The following is a 24,962-nucleotide window of genomic DNA, read 5'->3' as shown; positions in this document are numbered from 1 at the left end:
GCATAGTGCAGTTGCGGCTGAAATTAAAACGTCTACACTCTGCTTGGAAGAAAGGAATTTGCAGGGTCAGAATCAACAAGGCAATGACGGAGAACAGGGCCAAAAAGATGAGGAACAGGTCCAACAACAACAACGCAATGTGCCCTGTTCGCTTGAGTTACTTTTCAGTTATGAAATGGTGTTTTCTTCTCACAACATTTCAACATAATCGTCGGTATAAGCATCAGGCGGACAGGAGCAAAATTTCCCTCTTGCTGCGCAAGGGCAGCAGCATGCTCGTCTTCCTAACCGAGACATAGACATATGCAGTCCACGCAGGCTGGTGAAGCACAGAATACTGCTCATTCTCAGCTGCACCAGGAGAGCGACTCGGAGCACACTGCAGACCGACGGCTACACGGCCTTCAAACACCACTTCCAAGAACAACATGCGCTTTTTTCATCTACTCACAGGAACAGCAATAGCAGGCCGATTTTTTTATTTTTCAGCTTTTTAAAAAAAAATATTCACAAATAGTTCCACGGTGGTTTCATTTTCATTTATGGACAATGGCGTCGAGGTTTTGGCGAGGCGTCGGACGTGGCGATGACTTGGCGCCGACGTGGACAAGGCCTCGGCGCCGTAGATCTTGGTGCCGAACTGTTACCCTATAGATCTCGTCGTTTAAAATAAAACAGGTATAATTGTTCTGAGCAATATGCAACTACGTCATTGTCGTTCAGCTGGTTCAGCTGGTTAGGACGCGCGCGACTTATCCCAAGGACTTGGGTTTTTTTGCTTATAAAATTATCGAACTGCCCCCAGCAAAAACCAAAATTCTTACTGAACAAATTATTTATTTAGGACGCGCGCTATAGTTTGATGGACATTATTTATTTAGGGCGCGCGCTATAGTGCGATGGACAGAAAGATGCATCCACCGTGTGGAGCAGGACAAATCGAGATGCTTGCCGTGTCTTCTAGGGTCAAATGCGGTTCGGTGTTGTTGTTATTATTAATCTGTTTCATTCACAGACGATGTGGTTTGTAGATCAAAAGGTTAATGACGCAAGTCTCGATGCAAATTGCAACCAGAGTGAGATCCATGCCCCCACATTTCCTACTACTCCTAGCTACTAGTACCAGTAGCAATGAAAGGCAGCATGGTGCCAAACTGCCAAGAGAAAGCAAACAAGAACACTGGTTTTTTTTTACCTGCAAAAAAAATAAAAAATAGTGGAACGATAGCTAGCTAGTCAGTGAATAAAAAAGTTGCTACACTGACACTGGTGTCCGGCATGATTACTTTACCCATTGCTGTAAACCTGTAGCCATGGGCGGATCCAAGGGTATTCCCCAGTATTCCTGGGAATACCCAACTATTTTGGTACACCTTTATGTATATATGTATGTATACTTATATATACATATGTATAATGCAATATTTTATAATACTTTTGCTCATTCTAGCCCAAAACAGCTGAAAAAACGGCCTTTCAGCCTGGCTTCCGCAGTCTCCACTGACCACTCTCCACTTGTCAAGGCTCCATGTTGTTCACCTTTTTGTTTATGCAGTTGCAATTTTCAACCAAAAATATAGATTCTAGAAAGCATTTTTTTTAATGTGGAAGTAGGAATACCCAAGTTTAGAATCCTGGCTCCGCCACTGCCTGTAGCCATATTTTTTTTCTTTCTTTCCGTGTTAAAAAGATCACCAGTACTCCGTACATATTACACAGTGCATGAGATAATAAGGAGATTATGCGTGGAATGGGGATATTATCAGGACGGTCCAGATATATATGATATGAAGGACTGGCCCATGTGGCACGGCTCCGAAATCTCCAGCTAGCTCGTCGTCCTTTCTGAAACTAATCATATTTTCGCACAGTACACCACATTTACGTAAATTTATTTACGCCGCTCACGGTCGACTTGAGTTCACACGGATGATATATCGTTTCCGGTGTGGCGGTGGTGTGGCCACGTGCTGGTTCACATGCGCATGTCGATGCATGTCGGAGAGAACATAGTTTTAATCGGCCTCAGAAAAGAGCGTTTGCCATACCATACCTCTCACTGCTTAAAAAAGAGCAAATGGCAGGAACATGCAACAGGGAAGAAAGGTGTGGCGGTGGTGTGGCCACATGCTGGTTCACATGCGCATGTCAATGCATGTCGGAGAGAACATAGTTTTAATCGGCCTCAGAAAAGAGCGTTTGCCATACCATATATACCTCTCACTGCTTAAAAAGGAGCAAATGGCAGGAACATGCAACAGGGAAGAAAAGAATGTGATCACACCAAAACAAAAATCTCCTTAACCTAAATAAATAATTTGTTCAGTAAGAATTTTGGTTTTTGCTGGGGCAATTCGATACGATATATCAAAAGGGTTCAAAATCGAGTTAATTTTATAAGCAAAAAAAGATTCAGCGCTGGGGTTAGGACCCAGGCCCTTGGGCTAAGTCGCGCGCGTCCTAGCTGCCTGTTCCTCGGAACAATTATACTTGTTTCATTTCAAACGCCGAGATCTATAGGGTAACAGCTCGGCGTCAAGATCTACGGCGCGGATCTCAGCGCCAAGATCTATGGCGCCGAGGCCTTGTCCACGTCGGCGCTAGGTCACCGCCACGTCCGACGCCTCGCCAAGACCTCGGCGCCATTGTCCATGGCGCCGAGACGTGTTTCCTCGGCGCCAAAAACCATGGCGCTGAGGTCCGGGTCCATAAACGAAAATAAAACCACCGGAGGTCTATTTGTGAATATTTTTTTAAAAAAAGTGAAAAATAAAAAATTCGGGATAGCAGGCAGGCAGGAGACTCAGGCACGTGGCACGCGGGCTGCTCAAACGCTCTACGGCTGCCAGCATGGCACATGCCCATGCACAGCAGCGGCGCAGCGGCACGGGCACCAAGCACGCGTGAACACAGGGGCAAGCGACATCATGGCGAGTGCGTCAGCCACAGCCACAAGGATGCTGCAGTGCTGCTTTCGAGCAGATGCGGCAGCAAGTCACAACATGACGGGGCAGCTAGGTGACCACATGGTCAAGGTAATATTTTTTTCTATTACAGGAACCATGAACCAAAGGAACCACAATGATGCTGTGGTGCCCGTGCATCAAAACGCACAGGAATGGCATCAGCATGCACGTGGTCTTCAAGCAGTCATGCAGTGCATGCAGTCAATGGTTGAAGCTGCAGCCTTGGCGCTTGCAGCTCAGATTGCCTTGTCACTAGGCATCCATTGCCCGATATTTTTGTCTGACAATCAATAGCTTGTGACTTTCTTCAATGGGAATGACCACACAAATCTGCCGCATTGGGATATCAAGTGCTTCACACAGAGGTACGTAAATCATTCGTCAAGGAATAATCCAAAGATTTTTAAGATTCATCGAAAGCTCGATACCACGCCTCATGTCCCAGCTACTCAGGCATTTAGCTCATCGAGCTCAACTAGTTCTCAAATACGGATCACCTATACCAATACTAGTCATGTAAACAGCTGTCCTACAAGCACAGCCTTGCAATATGTAATTGGTGACACATTCACCATCATTGCTGCACACTGCTGCTAATAAAGTTTGCTTTTTATCAACAAAAAAAAAAGCCCCTTGCTCTTATCAACCATTCCATTTGAAATGTGTAAGTGGAGCTCACCGTCATCACAGGCCGGTCGGCAATATATTATATGCTACAACTATAAAACGGTTTACATCCTTCTCAATGACTTGGCTTCCACAGGAATGAGAATACAGCACGAAGCTTCGTCTTGCTTTCCATGAACGGAACATGGCAGTGAATGGGACGACCAAGCTTTACAGTAATAATAAATAAAAGGGGAGGGGATATCTTTTGTCTATTAGGGCTTGCTTGTTTCTCATGCTCTAAAATTTATTTAGTAAGCTAAAGTTAAGTACTAACTTTAGACTACTCTAGTTCACTTGTGTAGTCTAATGAACTAGTGACTTTTTAATGAGGTTTGTTAAATTTGACAATATTTTGGACTACATGTTTGGAAAATTCAAGAGCTAAAGTGGTTTAAAGTTTAGTGGCAAAACTTTAGACCGTGGCATCCAAACGGGGCATTTTTGCTGCATTGCTCCCTTATGTTCTTCCTACCGGTTCCGAATGTACCAGAGTCTTTACTCCTTATTAATTATCTAGTCAACCAGTGATGTCACCCATAACCAGTCCGTTTAAATGGAGCTCACTGTCGTCACCAATAACGGCCAATAATACAACTATAAAATGGTTTACACTAGTAAAGAAAAAGGGGAGGTAGTAATTTCCATATAGGAGCAATGCAGTGCAGAGGATGCGTCGGTTTCTAGGAGAATAGCACAAGGAGGAAGCTGCAGTTAATTTCCGAGCAACATGACCTGCAAACCTTGTCTGTCGCTGTTGGCTTTCACTATCTGCGCCAGTTTTTACTTGCGAAATTGTCAAACCAGCGATCTGAGTTGCAACTTTGCAAGTAGCAATTGTTGCAGGGAGGCCTGCACTGGCTTCTGGCGATGATTATTGGAGGCTGCAGACACCTCTTGCTGCAATGGCGTGGATACAAGGGGACAAACAGAGAACAACTGTTTAGTACAGTGCTAGTGATCCATTTCTCCTCTGTTGTGCTACGAATATGCAGGTCAATAATTCACCTGGATGCTATATATGTGGAGAAATTTTAAACATGGGTTATTCATTGGGCGAGATCGAACGGTGGAAAAAAAAAAGAGGTACTCTATTCAAAGTACCAGAAGGTACCAAATATGTGGGGATAGTACCAAATTAGGTGGGACCGGTACCCATATTAATTTTTTAAGAGAAATTTAATTATGTAATTTGTGTATTTTCATTAAGGGCAAAACTAAGATCTCGTATTCCATTTTTGTTTCAATCTAAGCCCATTCTTGCTCTGTTTTCTTCTCCCCATCGTTAGGAACACCCGGACCGCCGCCCCCGCTACTGAGATCTGATGGGCGGTGGGGGAGTCAATGTGCAGCTGTCGTAGGCCGTGGTCCTCAGCAATAGCAAGGCGTCCTTGATGTAGCTCGGGGGCCAACGGCATGTGGGGGGACCGGGGGACGGAGGCGGGAAGAGAGAGCGGCACATAGGTGCAGGAAGGAGTGGAGTGGAGCGGGATGCTTTCCAGGCCGCCGACCTGCGGCCATCTGACCACACCAGCACATTCTGCTTCTTTCTCCACCAGATTGCCCAAGCATCCACCGGTTCATCCACCACTCTGCGTACTAGCTCACTGGAGGCCGGAGCACGTGATCCAGCGGGCACAACGGTAGCCTCACCGGTGGCCACTTCGGAGACGCGCCGGCACAGTCTGTACCTCGACATCAACATCGCCGTGATTGCTCACTGATGACTTGAAAGGTACAGAAGCTCGTCGAGCAGCACGGCGTCATCGGTGGGGGCAGCGGTGGCTAGGGGCTAGCCGACAGCGGCGGCGCTGGATGCCCTGAGTGGAAGGCATCTGCGGACTGCGGCTAGCTAGTTTGAGACGCACGTGAGAGTGAGCCAGCGAGGCACCATGCTGCCTTGTCGGAGAAAGGACAAAAAAACTCAATTACAAAATTACCCTCTACGATAAAAATTACAATTTATAAATACTCTTTTTCAGATAGTTAGCTAGAAAATAATACAAATGAAAGTACTTGGAAGTACCTACCAATGGTACTTTTCCAACCATGTCCAAATACAGTTAAGACAAAACTCAAGACAACATGAGGGCTAAAATTGAATTCACGCTAATTTCAATCATACATATAGAGATCAGTCGTGTACAGAAATACAGCATAGCAAACTACAAACCGAATATTCACATCCAGGCATGAAAAAGTAGTCTTTATTTGTCTGACAACATCTTTTGAAGCGCGGACCTTGACAAATTTTAAAACTATATATATATATAAGACGGCCCCCCGAAATTGAAGTAATGCAGCTCGTACATAGATAAGTCTAAGCACAAATCAGTCGCCACATTTGAACTTCTACCGCTTTCTCTTAGAAACCCTCCGTCTGGGTCTTGGCATGGCCTTCAGAGTAAAGAATGCAGCACCATGCGTGGATAACCACCTCAGAGCATAATCCGTGGGTTCTGGTTCATGGACCAAATAATCGAGCGCATATGATCTTGCTATCTCCTCCACTTGTTGCACACTACCACCGCTTCTATTTTCCTGTTTGCCCCCATACTCAATAGAAATCTTGTCGTTGGAATACAGCACATGAGGCACAAAACCACCTGTCAGTGACAGGGGTGCGTTACGCAAGCTATTTTTGGGCGCTGATATACAGCACCCAAAACAGACAAAAATAACTGGCTCCGGAATTTCTATTGATGACTTGTTAGCTAGAGTTCCGCAGCAATTTCCATTGCAACATATTGGATCGGGGCGGAATAAATCTGTAGGAGGTCCATATGTTTCTTTGATGATGGAACTGGGTGGAAGAACATAGGAATGGAAAGTGTCCTGCAAATTAGGCAGCAGCGTGAGTTCTCCTATTGCAGATTCAGCCACAAGCTTGAACTGAGATGTCAACCGCTGGATGCACTTAATACTCATCCCTATGATATCGGTGTCTTCGGAGATTCGTAGGCTCAGATTTATAAAGAAGCGTTCCTCGAGCTTCCTGAGATCGTTATATTCATAACGTAGTATGACCTCTACGCCACGCCCTTCTACAATCACGGGTTGTAGGTCTAAACTGAGGGAATGGCTTGGATTCTTTACGATTTGACACCTGAGACTTTTCCCTTCAAGAAGATGCTTAAGAAATGGATAGCGGAAGGTGTCATGCCGGAGTGGGCAGCCGGACTCCACCTCTGCTACAAACTTTTCAGCCCAGTCTGCATACCTCTCAAATTTTTGGGCAACAGAGGAACTCAACTTTTTCTCCTTGCCCAAGCCAACAAGAGAAGAGATGGAGAAGTTTGCAGCCCTGTCGACAATCCGTTGAAGGTAGGAGGAACTCCTTACCACAACATGGCCATCGTTCTCATCCTGCGGCTTGTGCTTGTTGAGCAGTTCTATACCCTCCATATAGACTCTCTTGAGAACCCTCCTGCTACGTAGCAATGAGATATATGTGGTTGGTATCCTCCCTGTCTTCTCAAGGGCAATATCCAAGCGAGAGAGTGCAATCTCGAGCCTTGCGATTGTGTCTGCTCTGGACGCCTTGTCTTCGACCTTGGTTGAGATGTACGAGAACACTGTGCTCACACCCTCCTCAACGACGGCTGAAGGTAGTGCCATCAAGTTACCGTACAGCTGTTTTGTATATCTGCTGAGGATACAAAATAATGAGAGCTGTACTTTGACACGCATATGAGACAAGCATGAAGCCCAAAGGATACAGATGTAATCTTATCTTACTGAGAAGAAACATTATTTTAGACCTTCCTTGTTAATTAATTATCACGAGACATGCTAGAAAAAAAGATAAATTTATAAACCTCTCACAAAAATAAAAGCATCAGGCCATTGATTTGTTATACTATCTAATTGTCATCAACAAAAACAACTATGGGATCTATTTTGTTTCCTAATAAATTATTCACCCTCTGCCATTATGAAAATACACAAAAGTGACCACGACATGTATCAAAATTACCAACATTCAACTTATATCATGAAAATAATCTAAAATCTTCATTTAATTAAATGACCCACCTATATCAAAAGTAATCTACAATCTTCATCTTGATTACCCAACTATGCCATCATGAATGATAATCCAAAATACCCACCTAATCTTCATCTAATTAAATGACCCAACTATGTCTTTATGGCGAAAATATAAAATAACATATAATTTTGTATTTCGGTGCGTTATATCCTAAAGCCCAAAAGGTACAGCTCAAACATTTGGTGGTGAAATTCAACACCGAACAGATAGCTCAATACCTCATGCCGGGATTTTAGCAAAACACATGAAAAAGCACGTGTCGAGGTGAATGTCAAAGGGGAGAGCTATGAATAGGGAGTGAAAGAGGTAACTAAAGTTTATTTCAACTGGACAGAAAAAATTATCTGTCTATATGTACGGCTGTTCGGCTGATGATTTTTGCGGCTCATATGCCGGCTAATGCTATTTTGTTGTGAGAGAAAAATATTATTCCATGACTGATAAATTAGGCTAAAAAGTTCAAGCAAACAGGGCGAATTAAACTGTGAACCCTAGGTCTATTCATGGATTTCTAAAATTCATCTCTCTCAAGTTAGTAGCTTGGGCAGGAGCATGATTTAAGGGCTAGGAGCTGGCAGCACCGTTACCTTTAGTTTCCTGTTACTGCATCAGAGAGGACAGGAGCAAACTGACGATCCCATCTTCGTGTAAAGAATAGGAGGCCGGAGTCACCAAAGTGTGGCACTTTTGCGGTTCTTATGGAATCAAATGAGATGCATGCAAGCAATATACATAGCAGTAGAAATGGGGGCATATCGAACATATTTTCTGGTAGTCACTAATCGAAAGGTACCATGTAGTCTTTCCTCGTCACTTGGTGAGCTCTCTCTTATAACCACTCCGCTTGTCGTATTTTGTCAAGGAAAGACCATATAGCAGATGCTTCCTCTTGCTTTCCACGAAGCTGCGTTACATGCCTTCGTAGTTCACTTTTGTCCTTACTGTAATGGAAGTATTATATTTAAGTTACATTGTTCTTTCACCAACCTATCACGCCCATTAGCATTTTTCAATGCTACAAGAAAAAGTAGGAAGGCCTATTTCACGTTAGGGAGAAGTCTATATATTTTTGGCCATTTAACTATTTGCTGGAGTTTGTTTTTGGCCATAAAACTCTAAAATCAGAAATCTTTGAGCACTAATAAGCTATCAGTACCGAACAAAATTGGCAACTAGTACCAAAATAACTATTTGTTTTAATAAATGACAGAAGAATATTTTTTTAGATAACGAAATCACAGAAAGATATGAAATTTGTACCAGTTTTTTTTTCTAACAAAAGTTTGAACATTCTATTGGTTCTTGAGTAAACTACCTACGTACAGTACTGTCCTCTCCACCCGTTGATTTAACAAATGGGGCTACTGCTTTATTTTCAGGAGCACAAGATCTTCAGTAATTTATATGGCACACATGCTTGGGATACTGATGGAATTAATGTAAGCCTAATAATCTTTACCTTAATTCTGCTATAGATTGCTCCAGCCACACGCGTGTGGATCACCAGCTGCACCCCGATCACAGCTTTGCCATAGAAGGAAGGGTCCAGGTCTCCACTACGTAGAAAAACATTTTTAGGGGCGGCTGGTAACCGTTTGTAGGGGCGGTTTTGCCAGCCGCCCCTATGAAAAGGTGGCTACAAATCATGTATTTGTAGGGGCGGTTCTCAGACCGCCCCTATAAATCGATTTGTAGGGGCGGTTGGTACTGTAGCCGCCCCTACAAATCAATTTATAGGGGCGGTCTGGAAACACCAGCCGCCCCTACAAATCGATTTGTAGGGGCGGCTACAGTAACAACCGCCCCTACAAATCATTTTTCCGCAAAAAAAATTAAATTTACAATTCAAATTCGACCAGAACATATACTTTTCATCATGACTTGTACTGAAACTCAATGACAATACACATTTATTTATACCAGATTATAACAAATATTCCATGACATGTCATCCAAATGCGAATTGTAGTAATACATATCAAATCAAATATAAAAAAATATCAAGTCAACTAAAAAATGCTAACTAGTATGCTCAATGCCTTTATCATAGATAACAGCACAATCAGGAAACCCAAATTTATGTCCCGGAAAAAAGAAACTTCTGAAATATTCACCTTGTGAACACTTCTAAACGCAAGCTGCACAGATACCAAGTATCGGAAGGAACAAATGACAGATGGTTTCGCTTAAAAAACAAACAAATGACAGATGGAAATGCATGTAAACCATTGCCACATGCATTGTACCCTGTGTCCCTGTGTAGCCCATCTCTCTTCCTCTACAAGTCAACAGGTTTCCTCCCATTCCTGAGCAATAATCCCACACTTGCTTCCGGCATCTACACCACACAAAAAAAGGTATTAGAATTTCGTTGAAAATGGGCAAGCAGGATGCTGTGAGTTGTGAAAGTATGGCAGGTGCCAATACGAACAAACATGTCACAGCATGGCAGGTGCCAATGCGAACAGAAAATTTTTTATCTAATTTGATTCCTCCTTTACATAATCGAAACCAGCATATAGCACATTCAGAACAGAAAAATTGTACATTGGCTCTTGTTTGTTCTTAAATTTTAAAAAATTGTCCACTTCATGTGTTTTTGATAATATCTGAATGCTGAACTCTATTTTTTCTCTAGTACCAAATAAAGGGATATATTTTATTCGTGTTCAAATATAAAGGGAGAAATGAAATCAAAGACCAGGCAATCTATAGGAGTATATCTCAGAACAAGGCAACTAAGGCCATTAGGCCAAGCAAATAAGAAAGAACCCAAAAAGAAACTGAAGTTGGGCTCACTTGTGATTAGTGCATTTAACTTACGAATTTGAGTCCCTTTTAATCATTGGCGCTATCCATTGCAGAGCTAGTGGAAGAACAAAACCATGTATAGCAAGTGACGGCAATGACTCTAGCAAACTGAGCTGCAAATCATATGTGAAACAAATGTCAGATGCTCTAATCTTTTTGCAATATGTGATGATGTTTGTGTTGCTTTTGCAGTTGAGGCAAAATAGAAATGTAGCATGTTCCAAAAAATAAAACAGCATTAGCACTTGCAGTTAGGTACATATCAGATAACTGGAACCACAATTCAATATGCCCAACCACTTGTGCCACTGGTGATTAATGGAAGTGAGAACAAGCAACTATTGTTCAACTTGGAGACAACATGGCTGGGACAATCTACAATGTGAGAAGGCGGTTGTGGGGAAGAGGCTAGGCCTAGTGGAGGTGAGGGCTGCCAACGATGTGGTGCCACCAGGCAGCGCTAGGGGATTGAACCTAGGTACCCTTTCATGTCACCAGAGCCTCCTCCATCACAAGTATGTATGCACTAGCAGTTCTCAATTTTCCTACTTCTGGTTCACAAGTATGTATGCAGAAGTACCAAGTTTTGGATGCATTACCAAAACAGATGCTACAATTCGGGGAGCAATGTAGTTCTCCTGATACCCATGCAACAAAAGGTACAAATAACACGTCAACAAGGATACCAGGACATAAAGAATACTAAACAAATTCTGGAGATGAATCTCACAATTATAAATTGCTCCAGGACATCTGCATTCAATTTGCTAATTGCATATTCTGACGCAATTAGTGGGTTTGCTAAAGCACCAGAATAGCCAGTAGAATGAAGAGCCTCCAAAAGGATTTTTTACAAGAAATCAACCCGCTTGACAAAGTATGCTAGCTTACATTGTGAAACTTGAATAAGATTGTAATACCATTGCTGTAACATGGATTGCTGAAACAAACCGTTTGTTTTAGCAAAGGAAGGAATTTTACCTTACATGTGTCGATGGGACTAGCAGCTGCAATTTTCACCACCTTACTACCTTACATGTGTCGATGGGACTAACATCTAATTAATCAGGTCAGGAAATGTAAGTGATAGAGCAAGTGGACTTGTGCAGCAAAAATTTAAGGCATATAGCAATGTGTGGCTACACTAAACAACAAAAGAGGCATATTTCACTCCACCGGAATATAAAAGTCAAGTACTAGGTCACCACAAATTGTCAATACTGGAGTGCTCTCACAACTAGTCAACTACAAGCATTTTACTAACTCCACAGTTCAATAAAATGTGAAAAAAAATTCAGTCCCTGGCTTTGCGAGGCGAGCGCCAGGCAAGGCGCGGGCCGCACGGCGAGGAAGGACGCGGCGGATGGCGAGCACGCGGCGCCGGCAAACAGGGCCGGCGAGCGGAGCAGAGTGGACTCATTCGGGAGATTACCGCGCAGCCGATGGTGGGGTTCGCGGCGTTGGATGCAGACCGGAGAGGGAGGGAGCCGGAAAGGGGCGGACGTCGGCGGACAAGAGCTCCGGTGAGCTCGGATTCGCGACACTGGTTCGAGCCATGAGATAGCGCGGAGGATGCAGCGTGACGCTGTGGAGCCATCCGAAGAGGAAGGAGGGCCCGTGCTGCTCTGAGCAGAGAGATCGACAGCGGCGGACCTTGGCTCGACGATGGCTTGCGGCAACGCCAGAAATGCCCCTCAGCTCCCAGGCTCACATATCAAGCCCGCGCGTGTTCGGACGACGGACAGGTCGCCGACAAGAAGGATCCGCCGCCTCGCGACGCGACCACAAGCAGGTCAAGGCATTGCGGATCGGCGAATCGCGCCCAGATCTACCGGAAATGGAAGGAGCCAAGGAGGTCAAGGCGGGGTAGGGTTCTAGGTGTGGGCGGCTCACCTTGAGGGCGCCCAGATCTACCGGAAATGGAAGGAGCCAAGGAGGCCATGCCCGGACGCCCTCCGCGCAGCTCAGGCCGCCAATCCCACGGATCCAGCTGCTAGGACCTCAGATCCGGTCGCCACCGCGCGGATCGAGCCGCCACCGCGTTTGCAGGACCGCAGTCCGGTCGTCACCGCGCGGAGGGGAGGCGAGCTCGGACCAGCCACCACCGGATCCGCCCGACGAGCATGCGGATCCGGTCGTCGTGAGATCTCGCTCGTCGCTGGCGAGCGGCCAAGGGCCCGGCGAAGCCCCTCGGCACCTGGCGTAGCGTGGGGGCGGCGAGAGAGTGTGAGAGCGCACGGGGCAGCAGACGTCTGGGGGTGGGGCGGGGGTATTGTAGTTCGCACAGTAGGGGCGGTTCATGATTGAGCCGCCCCTACAAATAGAAATACAAGGGGCGGCTGGTGATTGAGCTGCCCCTACAAATCCGATCTATTTGTAGGGGCGGCTCGTATCACCAGCCGCCCCTGCTGTTCTATTTGTAGGGGCGGCTGGTCTCGTGGCTCTCGAACACGCCACTGTAGGGGCGACTCCATCACCAGCCGCCCCTACAAAAAATTTGTCCCGTTGCTAAAAAATCGTTTTTCACGTAGTGCTCCAAGATAAGGCGGGCTCAGGAAGACAGTAGTGAAGGTGTGCACTGGTTGGGTATTCAGCCGGCGAGTGGGACGACCAAGCTTTTATAGTACTAAAAGTGGAGGAAGGAGGTCCATTGTTTTGGGCCCAGTGTGTGAACAAGTTGAATTGGGTGCGCTTGAAATGAAATGAGCAGGAAAGGTCAGGGAAATGCAGACGATATGGGTCTGCTGCAGTGTATATTTAATTTGAGATGCCAATAGTTGCGAGCCCTTAGTATAGCAGCCCCAACTTATGTCTGTGCTCTCTGATATATAATAAATAGGGTTGCAAAAGAGGTGTAGTGATCGATGAAGTCAGCAGTCTGACTCCACGTCCCTCACAAAACTTTTCCTGCACAATCTGCATGTCAAGGAAGCGCTGAGGATGCTTCTCAGCAACGTCCTTCCTTCCAGTATACAATCATCAATCATGCCGTAGGAGGACCTGACCTGACACACGGATGATATATAGCAGACGGATAGGAACGCGATTTCTGAATGCCAACGACTCGAAAACTTGTCCGACGGTAGTTGGCCTCGGCCATTCCTGTTGGATAGCGCGTTCAGTAGCGGTGCAAATAATCATCATCTATATATATGGTTCTGATGATGTTGGAAATTTACTTTTGGGGTCCTTCCGGATTATATGTTGTAGGTTGTAAATCTTACACTACTAACAGAAACAATATTTAAAGGTGGTTCATTTTTTCCTAGCTATCGCTCAAGTATGTTTTTGGCCAAACAACTTTAAAACTATAATTTTTTTACCACTAAGCTATCAGTATCGAACAAAATTGTTCAAATTGCACCAAAAATACTGTCCTCTCCGCCTGTTGATTTAACAAAAGGAGCTACTGCTTTATTTTTAGGTGCACAAGATCTTGAGTAATATATATGGCACACAAGCTTGGGATTCTGATGGAATAAAAGTAAGCCTAATCTTTACCTTAGCTCTAGATTGCAGCAGCCGCGCGCGTGTGGAGCACCAGCTGCACCCCGATCACAGCTTCGCCACGGAAGGAAGGGTCCAGGTCTCCAAGATAAGGTGAGCTCAGGAAGAGAGTAGTGAAGTTGTGCACTGCTTGTATTCAGCGAGTGGGACGACCAAGCTTTTATAGTAGTATATAAGAGTGGAGGAAGGAGGTCCATTATATATTGTTTTGGGCCCAGTGTGCGAACAAGTTGGATTTAGTGCCCTTGAAATGAGCAGGAAAGGTCAGGGAAATGCAGATGATATGGGTCTGTTCCTAGGAGGAAGCTGCAGCGTAAATTTGAGATGTCAATAATTGCAAGCCTTTGGTAGCAGCCCCAACAGTCTGTGCTCTCTGATATATAATAGTCGTAGGAACAAGCACAGAAAGAAACATTTCTCTGTCATTGTGCTATCCTCATAACGGTAAAATAGCACAGCCTCCTTGCCACGCTCATCAGAATACATGGCCATATATATGTTCAAACAATATAGTTTAGAACAATATGGTGGTACTAGGTAGAATACATTGCCACGCATAGAACAATATGGTGGTACTAGGTAGAATAAATAGAGCTTGATTTTAGAAGAAATTTGGAAGTGGTTTCACGGGAAACGGAGTAAGGATGAGAAAGATATGATTTTTAGAAGTTGAAATATAGTTTGAGAATTAAATAGAATTTATGGAAATATTTTGGTGTATGGAAAATGGGTGAAAATAATATAGGTAGATTCCTGGGAGCATCTAGTTTATTTAGAAATTTTCTGGGAATTTTTCTAAGTAAGGAAATTACGTATTTAACTTTACGTGTACACTAACCGGGTGTACCTAGCAATATCTATGCGCTGTGCGTTGTGTGAATATGGTGCGCGTGTGACAGGTGGGGCTAGGATGTCGGCGATGGGTGCCGCTGACATGTGGGCCAGCCTAGCCCTTTAACTAGAACGGAGGGCGATGGCGTCATGGCTGCGGGTCCACCTGACAGAGTAAGAGGAGGAGACAGACGGGGACGGCGCGAAGACGGGACGACGTCACTTGGCGGTCCCACGCGACAGAGAGAGAATGAGAGGGAAGGAGGAGACGGCGCCGGACGGAGGTAGCTGGCGTGACGACGAAACAGGGGAAGAGGGGTCGAGCTCGTCGGAGCTTATTACGCCGGCGGCGTCGAGCCTCGAGGCAAGATGTGGAGTGGCGGACGGTGCTCGGGAGGCCAAGCCTGTGGAGGATATACCCCGGTACCCACAAGACAAGACATCGGCCACGCCCCAAAGGTGGTCCAGTCCACAAGATCAAGACGTGCACCGCAAGGCTACAAGAAGATGTGATTTATAGTATAATACCAAATATGATCCTTGTAACCCTACCCCTCCAGAGTATATAAGGAGGGACAGATCAAATCTCATACTCAATCAATATAAAATACGGATCACCTATACCAATACTAGTCTTGTAAACAGCTGTCCTACAAAGATAGCCTTGCAATATGTAATTGGTGACTCATTCACCATCATTGCAGCACACTGCTGCTAATAAAGTTTGTTTTTTTATAAAAAAAAAGCCCCTTGTTCTTATCAACCATTCCATTTGCAATGTGTAAGTGGAGCTCACCGTCATCACAGGCCGGTCGGCAATATATTATGTGCTACAACTATAAAACGGTTTACATCCTTCTCAATGACTTCCATGAACGGAACAGGGCAGTGAAACTTCGTCTTGCTTTCCATGAACGGAACAGGGCAGTGAATGGGACGACCAAGCTTTACAGTAATAATAAATAAAAGGGGAGGGGATATCTTTTTTCTATTAGGGCTCGCTTGTTTCTCATGCTCTAAAATTTAATTAGTAAGCTAAAGTTAAGTACTAACTTTAGACTACTTTAGTTCACTTGTGTAGTCTAATGAACTAGTGACTTTTTTATGGGGTTGGTTAAATTTGGCAATATTTTAGACTACATGTTTGGACATTCAATAGCTAAAGTGGTTTAAAGTTGAGTGGCAAAACTTTAGACCGTGGCATCCAAACGGGGCATTTTTGCTGCATTGCTCCCTTATGTTCTTCCTACCGGTTCCGAATGTACCAGAGTCTTTACTCCTTATTAATTATCTAGTCAACCAGTGATGTCACCCATAACCAGTCCGTTTAAATGGAGCTCACTGTCGTCACCAATAACGGCCAATAATACAACTATAAAATAGTTTACAGTAGTAAAGAAAAAGGGGAGGTAGTAATTTCCATATAGGAGCAATGCAGTGCAGAGGATGCATCGGTTTCTAGGGGAGCAGCACAAGGAGGAAGCTGCAGTGTAACTTCCGAGCAACATGACCTGCAAACCTTGTCTGTCGCTGTTGGCTTTCACTATCTGCGCCAGTTTTTACTTGCGAAATTGTCAAACCAGCGATCTGAGTTGCAACTTTGCAAGTAGCAGTTGTTGCAGGGAGGTCTCACTGGCTTCTGACGATGATTATTGGAGGCTGCAGACACCTCAAGCTGCAATGGCGTGGATACAAGGGGACAAACAGAGAACAACTGTTTAGTACAGTGCTAGCGATCCATTTCTCCTCTGTTGTGCTACGAATATGCAGGTCAATAATCGACTTGGATGCTATATACGTGGAGAAATTTTACAATGGTTGGAAAAAACATGGGTTATTCATTGGGCGAGATAAAACGGTGAAAAAAAATAAGAGGTACTCTATTCAAAGTGCGGGTCTCTATGAACCAATTTGGTTTCATGCCCGGAAGGTCAACCATGGAAGCCATTTTCTTAGTAAGACAAGTTATGGAGCGGTATAGGGAGAAGAAGAAGGACCTACACATGGTTTTTATTGACTTGGAGAAGGCTTATGATAAAATACCAAGGAATGTTATGTGGTGGGCTTTGGACAAACATAAAGTCCCAACGAAGTACGTCGGGCTCATTAAGGACATGTACAACAATGTTGTGACTAGAGTTCGAACAAGTGATGGAGACACGGATGACTTCCCGATTAGGATAGGACTACATCAAGGGTCAGCTTTGAGCCCTTATTTATTTGCTTTAGTGATGGATGAGGTCACAAGGAACATACAAGGGGACATCCCTTGGTGTATGCTTTTCGCGGACGATGTAGTGCTAGTTGATGAAAGCCGGACAGGAGTGAACCAGAAACTGGAGTTATGGCGGGAGACTTTGGAGTCCAAAGGTTTTAGACTCAGTAGAACTAAAACTGAGTATATGAGATGTGATTTCGGCACTACTACTCGGGAGGAGGAAGATGTTAGTTTGGAAGGTCAAGTAGTGCCTAGGAAGGATACCTTTCGATATTTAGGATCAATGCTACAAAGGGACGGGGATATTGATGAAGATGTTAGCCATAGAATCAAAGCAGGGTGGATGAAGTGGCGGCAAGCGTCTGGTGTCCTATGCGACAAAAGGGTACCACAGAAGCTAAAAGGCAAGTTTTATAGGACGGCGATTAGACCTGCTATGTTGTATGGTGCAGAATGTTGGCCTACGAAATGACGACATGTTCAACAGCTAAGTGTCGCGGAAATGCGTATGTTGCGTTGGATTTGCGGTCATACAAGAAAGGATCGAGTTCGGAATGATGATATACGTGAGAGATTAGGGGTAGCGCCAATTGAAGAAAAGCTTGTCCAACACCGGTTGAGATGGTTTGGACATGTGCAACGGAGACCTCCAGATGCACCGGTGCGTAGCGGAATCCTAAGCCAGGACAGTAACGTGAAGAGAGGCAGAGGAAGACCGAAGTTGACTTAGGTAGAGGCAATAAAAGAAGACTTGAAAGGATGGAATATACCCAAAGACTTAGCCTTAGATAGGAGTGCTTGGAAGACAGCTATTCACGTGCCTGAACCTTGATTGCTTCTGATGGGTTTCAACTCTAGCCTACCCCAACTTGTTTGGGACTTAAAGGCTTTGTTGTTGTTGTTGTTGTTGTACTCTATTCAAAGTACCTGAAGGTACAAAATAGGTGAGGATGATACCAAATTAGCTGGGACCAGTACCCATATTTATTTTTTAAGAGAAATTTAATTATGTAATTTGTGTATTTTCATTAAAGGCAAAACGAAGATCTCGTATTCCATCTCTGTTTCAATCTAAGCCCATTCTTGCTCTGTTTTCTTCTCCCCATCGTTAGGAACACCCGGACCGCCACCCCCGCTAGCGTCGTCCGTCTCTGCTGAGATCTGATGGGCGGTGTGCAACTGTCGTAGGCCGTGGTCCTCAGCAATAGCAAGGCGTCCTTGATGTAGCTCGGGGGCCAACGGCATGTGGGGGGACCGGGGGACGGAGGCGGGAAGAGAGAGCGGCACTTAGGTGCAGGAAGGAGTGGAGTGGAGCGGGATGCTTTCCTGGCAGCCGACCTGCTGCCATCTGACCACACCAGCACATTCTGCTTCTTTCTCCACCAGATTGCCCAAGCATCCACCAGTCTGCGTACTAGCTCACTGGAGGCCGGAGCACGTGATCCAGCGGGCACAACGGTAGCCTCACCGGTGGCCACTTCGGAGACGCGCCGGCACAGTCTGTACCTCGACATCAACATCGCCGTGATTGCTCACTTATGACTTGAAAGGTACAGAAGCTCGTCGAGCAGCACGGCGGTGACTAGGGGCTAGCCGAAGGCGGCGGCGCTGGATGCCCTGAGTGGAAGGCATCTGCGGACTGTGGCTAGCTAGTTCGAGACGCACTTGAGAGTGAGCCAGCGAGGCACCATGCTGCCTTGTCGGAGAAAGGACAAAAACTCAATTACAAAATTACCCTCTACGATAAAAATTACATTTTATAAATACTCTTTGTCAGATAATTAGCTAGAAAATAATACAAATGAAAGTACTTGGAAGTACCAATGGTACTTTTCCAGCCATGTCCAAATACATAGTGTTAGTTAAGACAAAACTCAAAACAACATGAGGGCTAAAACTGAATTCACGCTAATTTCAATCATACATATAGAGATCAGTCGTGTACAGAAATACAGAATAGCAAACTACAAACCGAATATTCACATCCAGGCATGGAAAAGTAGTTTTTATTTGTCTGACAACGTTTTTTGAAGCGCGGACCTTGACAAATTTTAAAACTATATATATAAGACGGCCCCCCGAAATTGAAGTAATGAGCTCGTACATAAATAAGTCTAAGCACAAATCAGTCGCCACCTTTGAACTTCTACCGCTTTCTCTTAGAAACCCTCCGGCTGAGTCTTCGCATGGCCTTCAGAGTAACTAATGCAGCACCATGTGGAGAAAGCCAATACAGATCATAATCCGTGGGTTCTGGTTCATGGACCAAATAATCGAGCGCATCTGATCTTGCTATCTCCTCCAGTTGTTGCACACTACTACCGCTTCTATTTTCCTCTTTGCCTCCATAGCAAACACGAATATTCTCGTCGGGGAACCAAGTAAAATGAGGCACAAAAATCCCGTGCAGAACCAGAGGTGCGTTACGCAAGTTGTTTTTGGGCGCTGAAATGTAGCATCTAAAGAAGATCTCAATAACTGGCTCCGGCATTTCTATTGATGACTTGTTAGCTAGAGTTCCGCAGCTATTTCCATTGCAACATATTGGATCCGGGCGCACGAGTTTTGCATCATAGACATGTATTTCTTTGATGGAACTCGGTGGAAGAACATAGGAATGGAAAGTGTCCTGCAAATTAGGCAGCAGCGTGAGTTCTCCTATTGCAGATTCAGCCACAAGCTTGAACTGAGATGTCAACCGCTGGATGCACTTAATACTGGTCCAAATTATATCGGTGTCTTCGGAGATTCGTAGGATCATGTATATACCAAAGTGTTCCCCAAGCTTCCTGAGATCGTTATATTCATAACGTAGTTGGACCTCTACGCCACGCCCTTCTACAAACACGGGATGTAGGTCTAAACTGAGGGAATGGCTTGGATTCTTTACGATTTGACACCTGAGACTTTTCCCTTCAAGAAGATGCTTAAGAAATGGATAGCGGAAGGTGTCATGCCGGAGTGGGCAGCCGGACTCCACCTCTGCTACAAACTTTTCAGCCCAGTCTGCATACCTCTCAAATGTTTGGGCAACGGAGGAACTCAACTTTTTCTCCTTGCCCAAGCCAACAAGAGAAGAGATGGAGAAGTTTGCAGCCCTGTCGACAATCCGTTGAAGGTTGGAGGAACTCCTTACCACAACATGGCCATCGTTCTCATCCTGCGGCTTGTGCTTGTTGAGCAGTTCTATCCCCTCCATATAGACTCTCTTGAGAACCTTCCTGCTACGTAGCAATGAGATATATGTGGTTGGTATCCTCCCTGTCTTCTCAAGGGCAATATCCAAGCGAGAGAGTGAAATCTCGAGCCTTGCGATTGTGTCTGCTCTGGACGCCTTGTCTTCGACCTTGGTTGAGATGTACGAGAACACTGTGCTCACACCCTCCTCAACGATGGCTGAAGGTAGTGCCATCAAGTTACCGTACAGCTGTTTTGTATATCTGCTGAGGATACAAAATAATGAGAGCTGTACATTGACACGCATATGAGACAAGCATGAAGCCCAAAGGATCCAGATGGAATCTTATCTTACTGAGAAGATACATTATTTTAGACCTTTCTAGTTAATTAATTATCACGAGGCATGCTAGAAAAAAGATAAATTTATAAACCTCTCACAAAAATAAAAGCATCAGTCCATTGATTTGTTATACTATCTAATTGTCATCAACAAAAACAACTATGGGATCTATTTTGTTTCCTAAAAAATTATTCACCCTCTGCCATTAAGAAAATACACAAAAGTGACCACGACATGTATCAAAATTACCAACACTCCACTTATATCATGAAAGTAATCTAAAATCTTCATTTAATTAAATGACCCACCTATATCAAAAGTAATCTACAATCTTCATCTCGATTACCCAACTATGCCATCATGAATGATAATCCAAAATACCCACCTAATCTTCATCTAATTAAATGAACCAGCTATGTCTTTATGGCGAAAATATAAAATAACATATAATTTTGTATTTAGGTGCGTTGTATCCTAAAGCCCAAAAGGTACAGCTCAAACATTTGGTGGTGAAATTCAACACCGAACACATAGCTCAATACCTCATGCTGGGATTTTAGCAAAACACATGAAAAGCACGTGTCGAGGTGAATGTCAAAGGGGAGAGCTATGAATAGGGAGTGAAAAGAGGTAACTAAAGTTTATTTCAACTGGACAAAAAAAAAGGATCTGTCTATGTATGTACGGCTGTTCGGCTAATGATTTTTGCGGATGATAAGCCGGCTGATGCTGTTTTGTTGTGAGAGAAAAATATTGTATCATGACTAATAAATTGGGCTGAAAAGTTCAAGCAAACAGGGCGAATTAAACTGTGAACCCTAGGTCTATTCATGGATTTCTAAAATTAATCTCTCTCAAGTTACTAGCTTGGGCAGGAGCATGATTTATGGGCTAGGAGCTGGCAGCACCGTTACCTTTAGTTTCCTGTTACTGCATCAGAGAGGACAGGAGCAAACTGGCGATCCCATCTTCGTGTAAAGAATAGGAGGCCGGAGTCACCAAAGTGTGGCACTTTTGCGGATTCTTATGGAATCAAATGAGATGCATGCAAGCAATATATATAGCAGTAGAAATGGGGGCATATCGAACATATTTTCTGGTAGTCACTAATCGAAAGAAACCATGTAGTCTTTCCTCGTCACTTGGTGAGCTCTCTCTTATAACCACTCCGCTTGTCGTATTTTGTAAGTGGAGATCACTGTCATCTTTCTGATAGCATTGCCCTCTTTTGCCAAGGAAAGACAATATAGCAGATGCTTCCTCTTGCTTTCCACGCAGCTGCGTTACTTGCCTTCGTAGTTCACTTTTGTCCTTACTGTAATGGAAGATTACTATTGTTCTTTCACCAACCTACCACGCCCATTAGCATTTTTCAATGCTAGAAGAAAAAGTAGGAAGGCCTATTTCACGTTAGGGAGAAGTCTATATATTTTTCGCCATTTAACTATTTGCTCGAGTTTGTTTTTGGCCATAAAACTCTAAAATCAGAAATCTTTGAGCCCTAATGAGCTGTCAGTACCGAACAAAATTGGTCAACTTGTACCAAAATAACTATTTGTTTTAATAAATGACAGAAGAATATTTTTTTAGATAACGAAATCACAGAAAGATATGAAATTTGTACCAGTTTTTTTTTTCTAACAAAAGTTTGAACATTCTATTGGTTCTTGAGGAAACTGCCTACGTACAGTACTGTCCTCTCCACCCGTTGATTTAACAAATGGGGCTACTGCTTTATTTTCAGGAGCACAAGATCTTCAGTAATTTATATGGCACACATGCTTGGGATACTGATGGAATTAATGTAAGCCTAATAATCTTTACCTTAATTCTGCTATAGATTACTCCAGCCACACGCGTGTGGATCACCAGCTGCACCCCGATCACAGCTTTGCCATTGAAGGAAGGGTCCAGGTCTCCAAGATAAGGCGAGCTCAGGAAGAGAGTAGTGAAGGTGTGCACTGGTTGGGTATTCAGACGGCGAGTGGGACGACCAAGCTTTTATAGTAGTAAATAAGTGGAGGAAGGAGGTCCATTGTATTGGGCCCAGTGTGTGAACAAGTTGAGGCCTTGTTTAGTTGCACCCCAAATTCCCAAAAAGTGCTACAGTACCTGTCACATCGAATGTTTGTGGCCCGTGCATGGAGCATTAAATGTAGACGAAAAAAAAACTAATTGCACAGTTTGGTGGGAAATTGCGAGACGAACGTTTTGAGTCTAATTAGTCCATGATTGAACACTAATTGCCAAATAAAAACGAAAGTGCTACAGTAGCCCCAAATTCCAACTTCCTACAACTAAACAAGGCCTGAATTGGGTGCGCTTGAAATGAAATGAGCAGGAAAGGTCAGGGAAATGCAGACGATATGGGTCTGCTGCAGTGTATATTTAATTTGAGATGCCAATAGTTGCGAGCCCTTAGTATAGCAGCCACAACTTATGTCTGTGCTCTCTGATATATAGTCGTAGGAACAAGCACAGAAAGAAATATTTCTCTGTCATTGTGCTATCCTCATAACGGTAAAATAGCACAGCCTCCATGCCACGCTCATCAGAATACATGCATGGCCATATATATGTTCAAACTTGGTAGCAGGTTTCCTTGCTCCAAATGATACCGGAGAGTTTGACCTTGGAGAAGATGCTGGACGTACAATAAATAGGGTTGCAAAAGAGGTGTAGTGATCGATGAAGTCAGCAGTCTGACTCCACGTCCCTCACAAAACTTTTCCTGCACAATCTGCTTGTCAAGGAAGCGCTGAGGATGCTTCTCAGCAACCTCCTTCCTTCCAGTATACAATCATCAATCATGGCGTAGGAGGACCTGACCTGACACACGGATGATATATAGCAGACGGATCGGAACGCGATTTCTGAATGCCAACGACTCGAAAACTTGTCCGACGGTAGTTGGCCTCTATGCTATCATGATTTTGTATTTAGGTACAAAATTTCAGTGTCGGTAACACGAGCAGTAGCAACGAACTAGACATAGGGGCATTTTGCCCGAACCAGTATAAACCTCGTATCCTCTTAGCACATCATCCGGGCCAGACGCACAATATTAGAAATTTACTAGTAGGTGGCAACTCGAAACACCGACACCCATCTATGCCATCATGATTTTGTATTTAGGTGAGTTGTATACAAGGGTATTAAAATAATGTAAAGTAATCCCATCTATTCTGTTATATAAATAATGTAAAGGAATCCCCTCAATTGTGCATCTAAATATCTCACATATGTAACTGTATAAAAATAGCCAACAATAACCCTTTGTATTTATTACATCTACCATTATAAAAAAATTAACCCATTAACACAAAAGTCAATAGCAAAAAGCTAACTGCCAAAAGGTCAGCTTCTTCTTCCTTCATAATTCAGTTTTGTTATTACTGTAATGGAGTATTTTATTTGAGTTGCCATGTTCTTTCAGCAACCTACTGCACCATTAGCATTTTTCAAAGCTCGAAAAAAAGGAACGAAGACCTCTTTCATGTTTATTTTTGTTTGATAATTGAAGGCCTTTTTCATGTTAGGGAGAAGTCTATATATTTTTGGCCATTTAGCTATTGCTCAAGTATGTTTTTGGCCAACCAACTCTAAAACTAGAAAGGTCTAGCGTGCACACTAGTGTGGGTGTGGGTGTGGGTGTGGTTGTGTGTGTGAGTTTGTGTACGTGTGGTGGTGTGAGTTGGTGTGTGCGTTCAGATAGTACAACTTGTACTCGAAGAGTTGAGGCATAAAAAAAAACTCTAAAACTAGAAATTTTTTTCCACTAAGCTATCAGTATCGAACAAAATTGGTCAAATTGTACCAAAAATACTGTCCTCTCCGCCTGTTGATTTAACAGAAGGAGCTACTGCTTTTATTTTGAGGTGCACAAGATCTTGAGTAATATATATGGCACACAAGCTTGGGATTCTGATGAAATAAATGTAAGCCTAATCTTTACCTTAGCTCTAGATTGCAGCAGCCGCGCGCGTGTGGAGCACCAGCTGCACCCCGATCACAGCTTCGCCACGGAAGGAAGGGTCCAGGTCTCCAACATAAGGTGAGCTCAGGAAGAGAGTAGTGAAGTTGTGCACTGCTTGTATTCAGCGAGTGGGACGACCAAGCTTTTATAGTAGTATATAAGAGTGGAGGAAGGAGGTCCATTATTGTTTTGGGCCCAGTGTGCGAACAAGTTGGATTGGGTGCCCTTGAAATGAGCAGGAAAGGTCCGGGAAATGCAGATGATATGGGTCTGTTCCTAGGAGGAAGCTGCAGCGTAAATTTGAGATGTCAATAATTGCAAGCCTTTAGTAGCAGCCCCAACTGTCTGTGCTCTCAGATATATAATAGTCGTAGGACCAAGCACAGAAAGAAGCATTTCTCTGTCATTGTGCTATC

General features: G+C 44.0%; 2 protein-coding genes and 1 long non-coding RNA gene across 6 annotated transcripts; all 3 read right to left on the bottom strand.

Annotated features, from left to right (window-relative positions):
• Nucleotides 1-5,984: 5,984 nt before the first annotated feature.
• On the bottom strand, nt 5,985-8,436 carry LOC136545039 (uncharacterized). Its single transcript, XM_066537089.1, has 2 exons — nt 8,271-8,436; nt 5,985-7,278 (listed from the first exon to the last, which is right to left on the bottom strand). The coding sequence occupies exon 2, from the start codon at nt 7,248-7,250 to the stop codon at nt 5,985-5,987; it is 1,266 nt and encodes a 421-aa protein (XP_066393186.1). The 5' UTR covers nt 7,251-7,278; nt 8,271-8,436.
• A 1,170-nt stretch (nt 8,437-9,606) lies between these two features.
• On the bottom strand, nt 9,607-12,757 carry LOC136545038 (uncharacterized). Its single transcript, XR_010780895.1, has 3 exons — nt 11,927-12,757; nt 10,507-10,607; nt 9,607-10,021 (listed from the first exon to the last, which is right to left on the bottom strand). It is a non-coding gene; the product is annotated as an uncharacterized lncRNA (long non-coding RNA).
• A 6,145-nt stretch (nt 12,758-18,902) lies between these two features.
• LOC136545037 (uncharacterized) lies at nt 18,903-24,644 on the bottom strand. 4 transcript variants are annotated; one of them, XM_066537085.1, is made up of 2 exons: nt 24,526-24,644; nt 18,903-20,490 (listed from the first exon to the last, which is right to left on the bottom strand). In XM_066537085.1, exon 2 carries the CDS (start codon nt 20,460-20,462, stop codon nt 19,197-19,199), a length of 1,266 nt encoding a protein of 421 aa, XP_066393182.1. In that variant the 5' UTR covers nt 20,463-20,490; nt 24,526-24,644; the 3' UTR covers nt 18,903-19,196. The 4 variants fall into 4 exon arrangements, with proteins under 4 accessions (XP_066393182.1, XP_066393185.1, XP_066393184.1 ...); XM_066537088.1 differs by lacking the exon at nt 24,526-24,644 and adding an exon at nt 22,395-22,874 and having other exon boundaries at nt 18,903-20,493; XM_066537087.1 differs by lacking the exon at nt 24,526-24,644 and adding an exon at nt 22,395-22,874.
• Nucleotides 24,645-24,962: the final 318 nt, after the last annotated feature.

This window comes from Miscanthus floridulus, chromosome 3 (genome assembly GCF_019320115.1).
Source record: "Miscanthus floridulus cultivar M001 chromosome 3, ASM1932011v1, whole genome shotgun sequence".
NCBI lineage: Eukaryota > Viridiplantae > Streptophyta > Magnoliopsida > Poales > Poaceae > Miscanthus > Miscanthus floridulus.
Note: the sequence above shows the minus strand (reverse complement) of the source record. Positions and strands in the feature narration are given on the sequence as shown.

What these genes read in the sequence shown, in the direction of transcription:
- LOC136545039 (XM_066537089.1), bottom strand. Translation starts at nt 7,250, where the DNA reads ATGGCACTACCTTCAGCCGTCGTTGAGGAGGGTGTGAGCACAGTGTTC.
- LOC136545037 (XM_066537085.1), bottom strand. Translation starts at nt 20,462, where the DNA reads ATGGCACTACCTTCAGCCATCGTTGAGGAGGGTGTGAGCACAGTGTTC.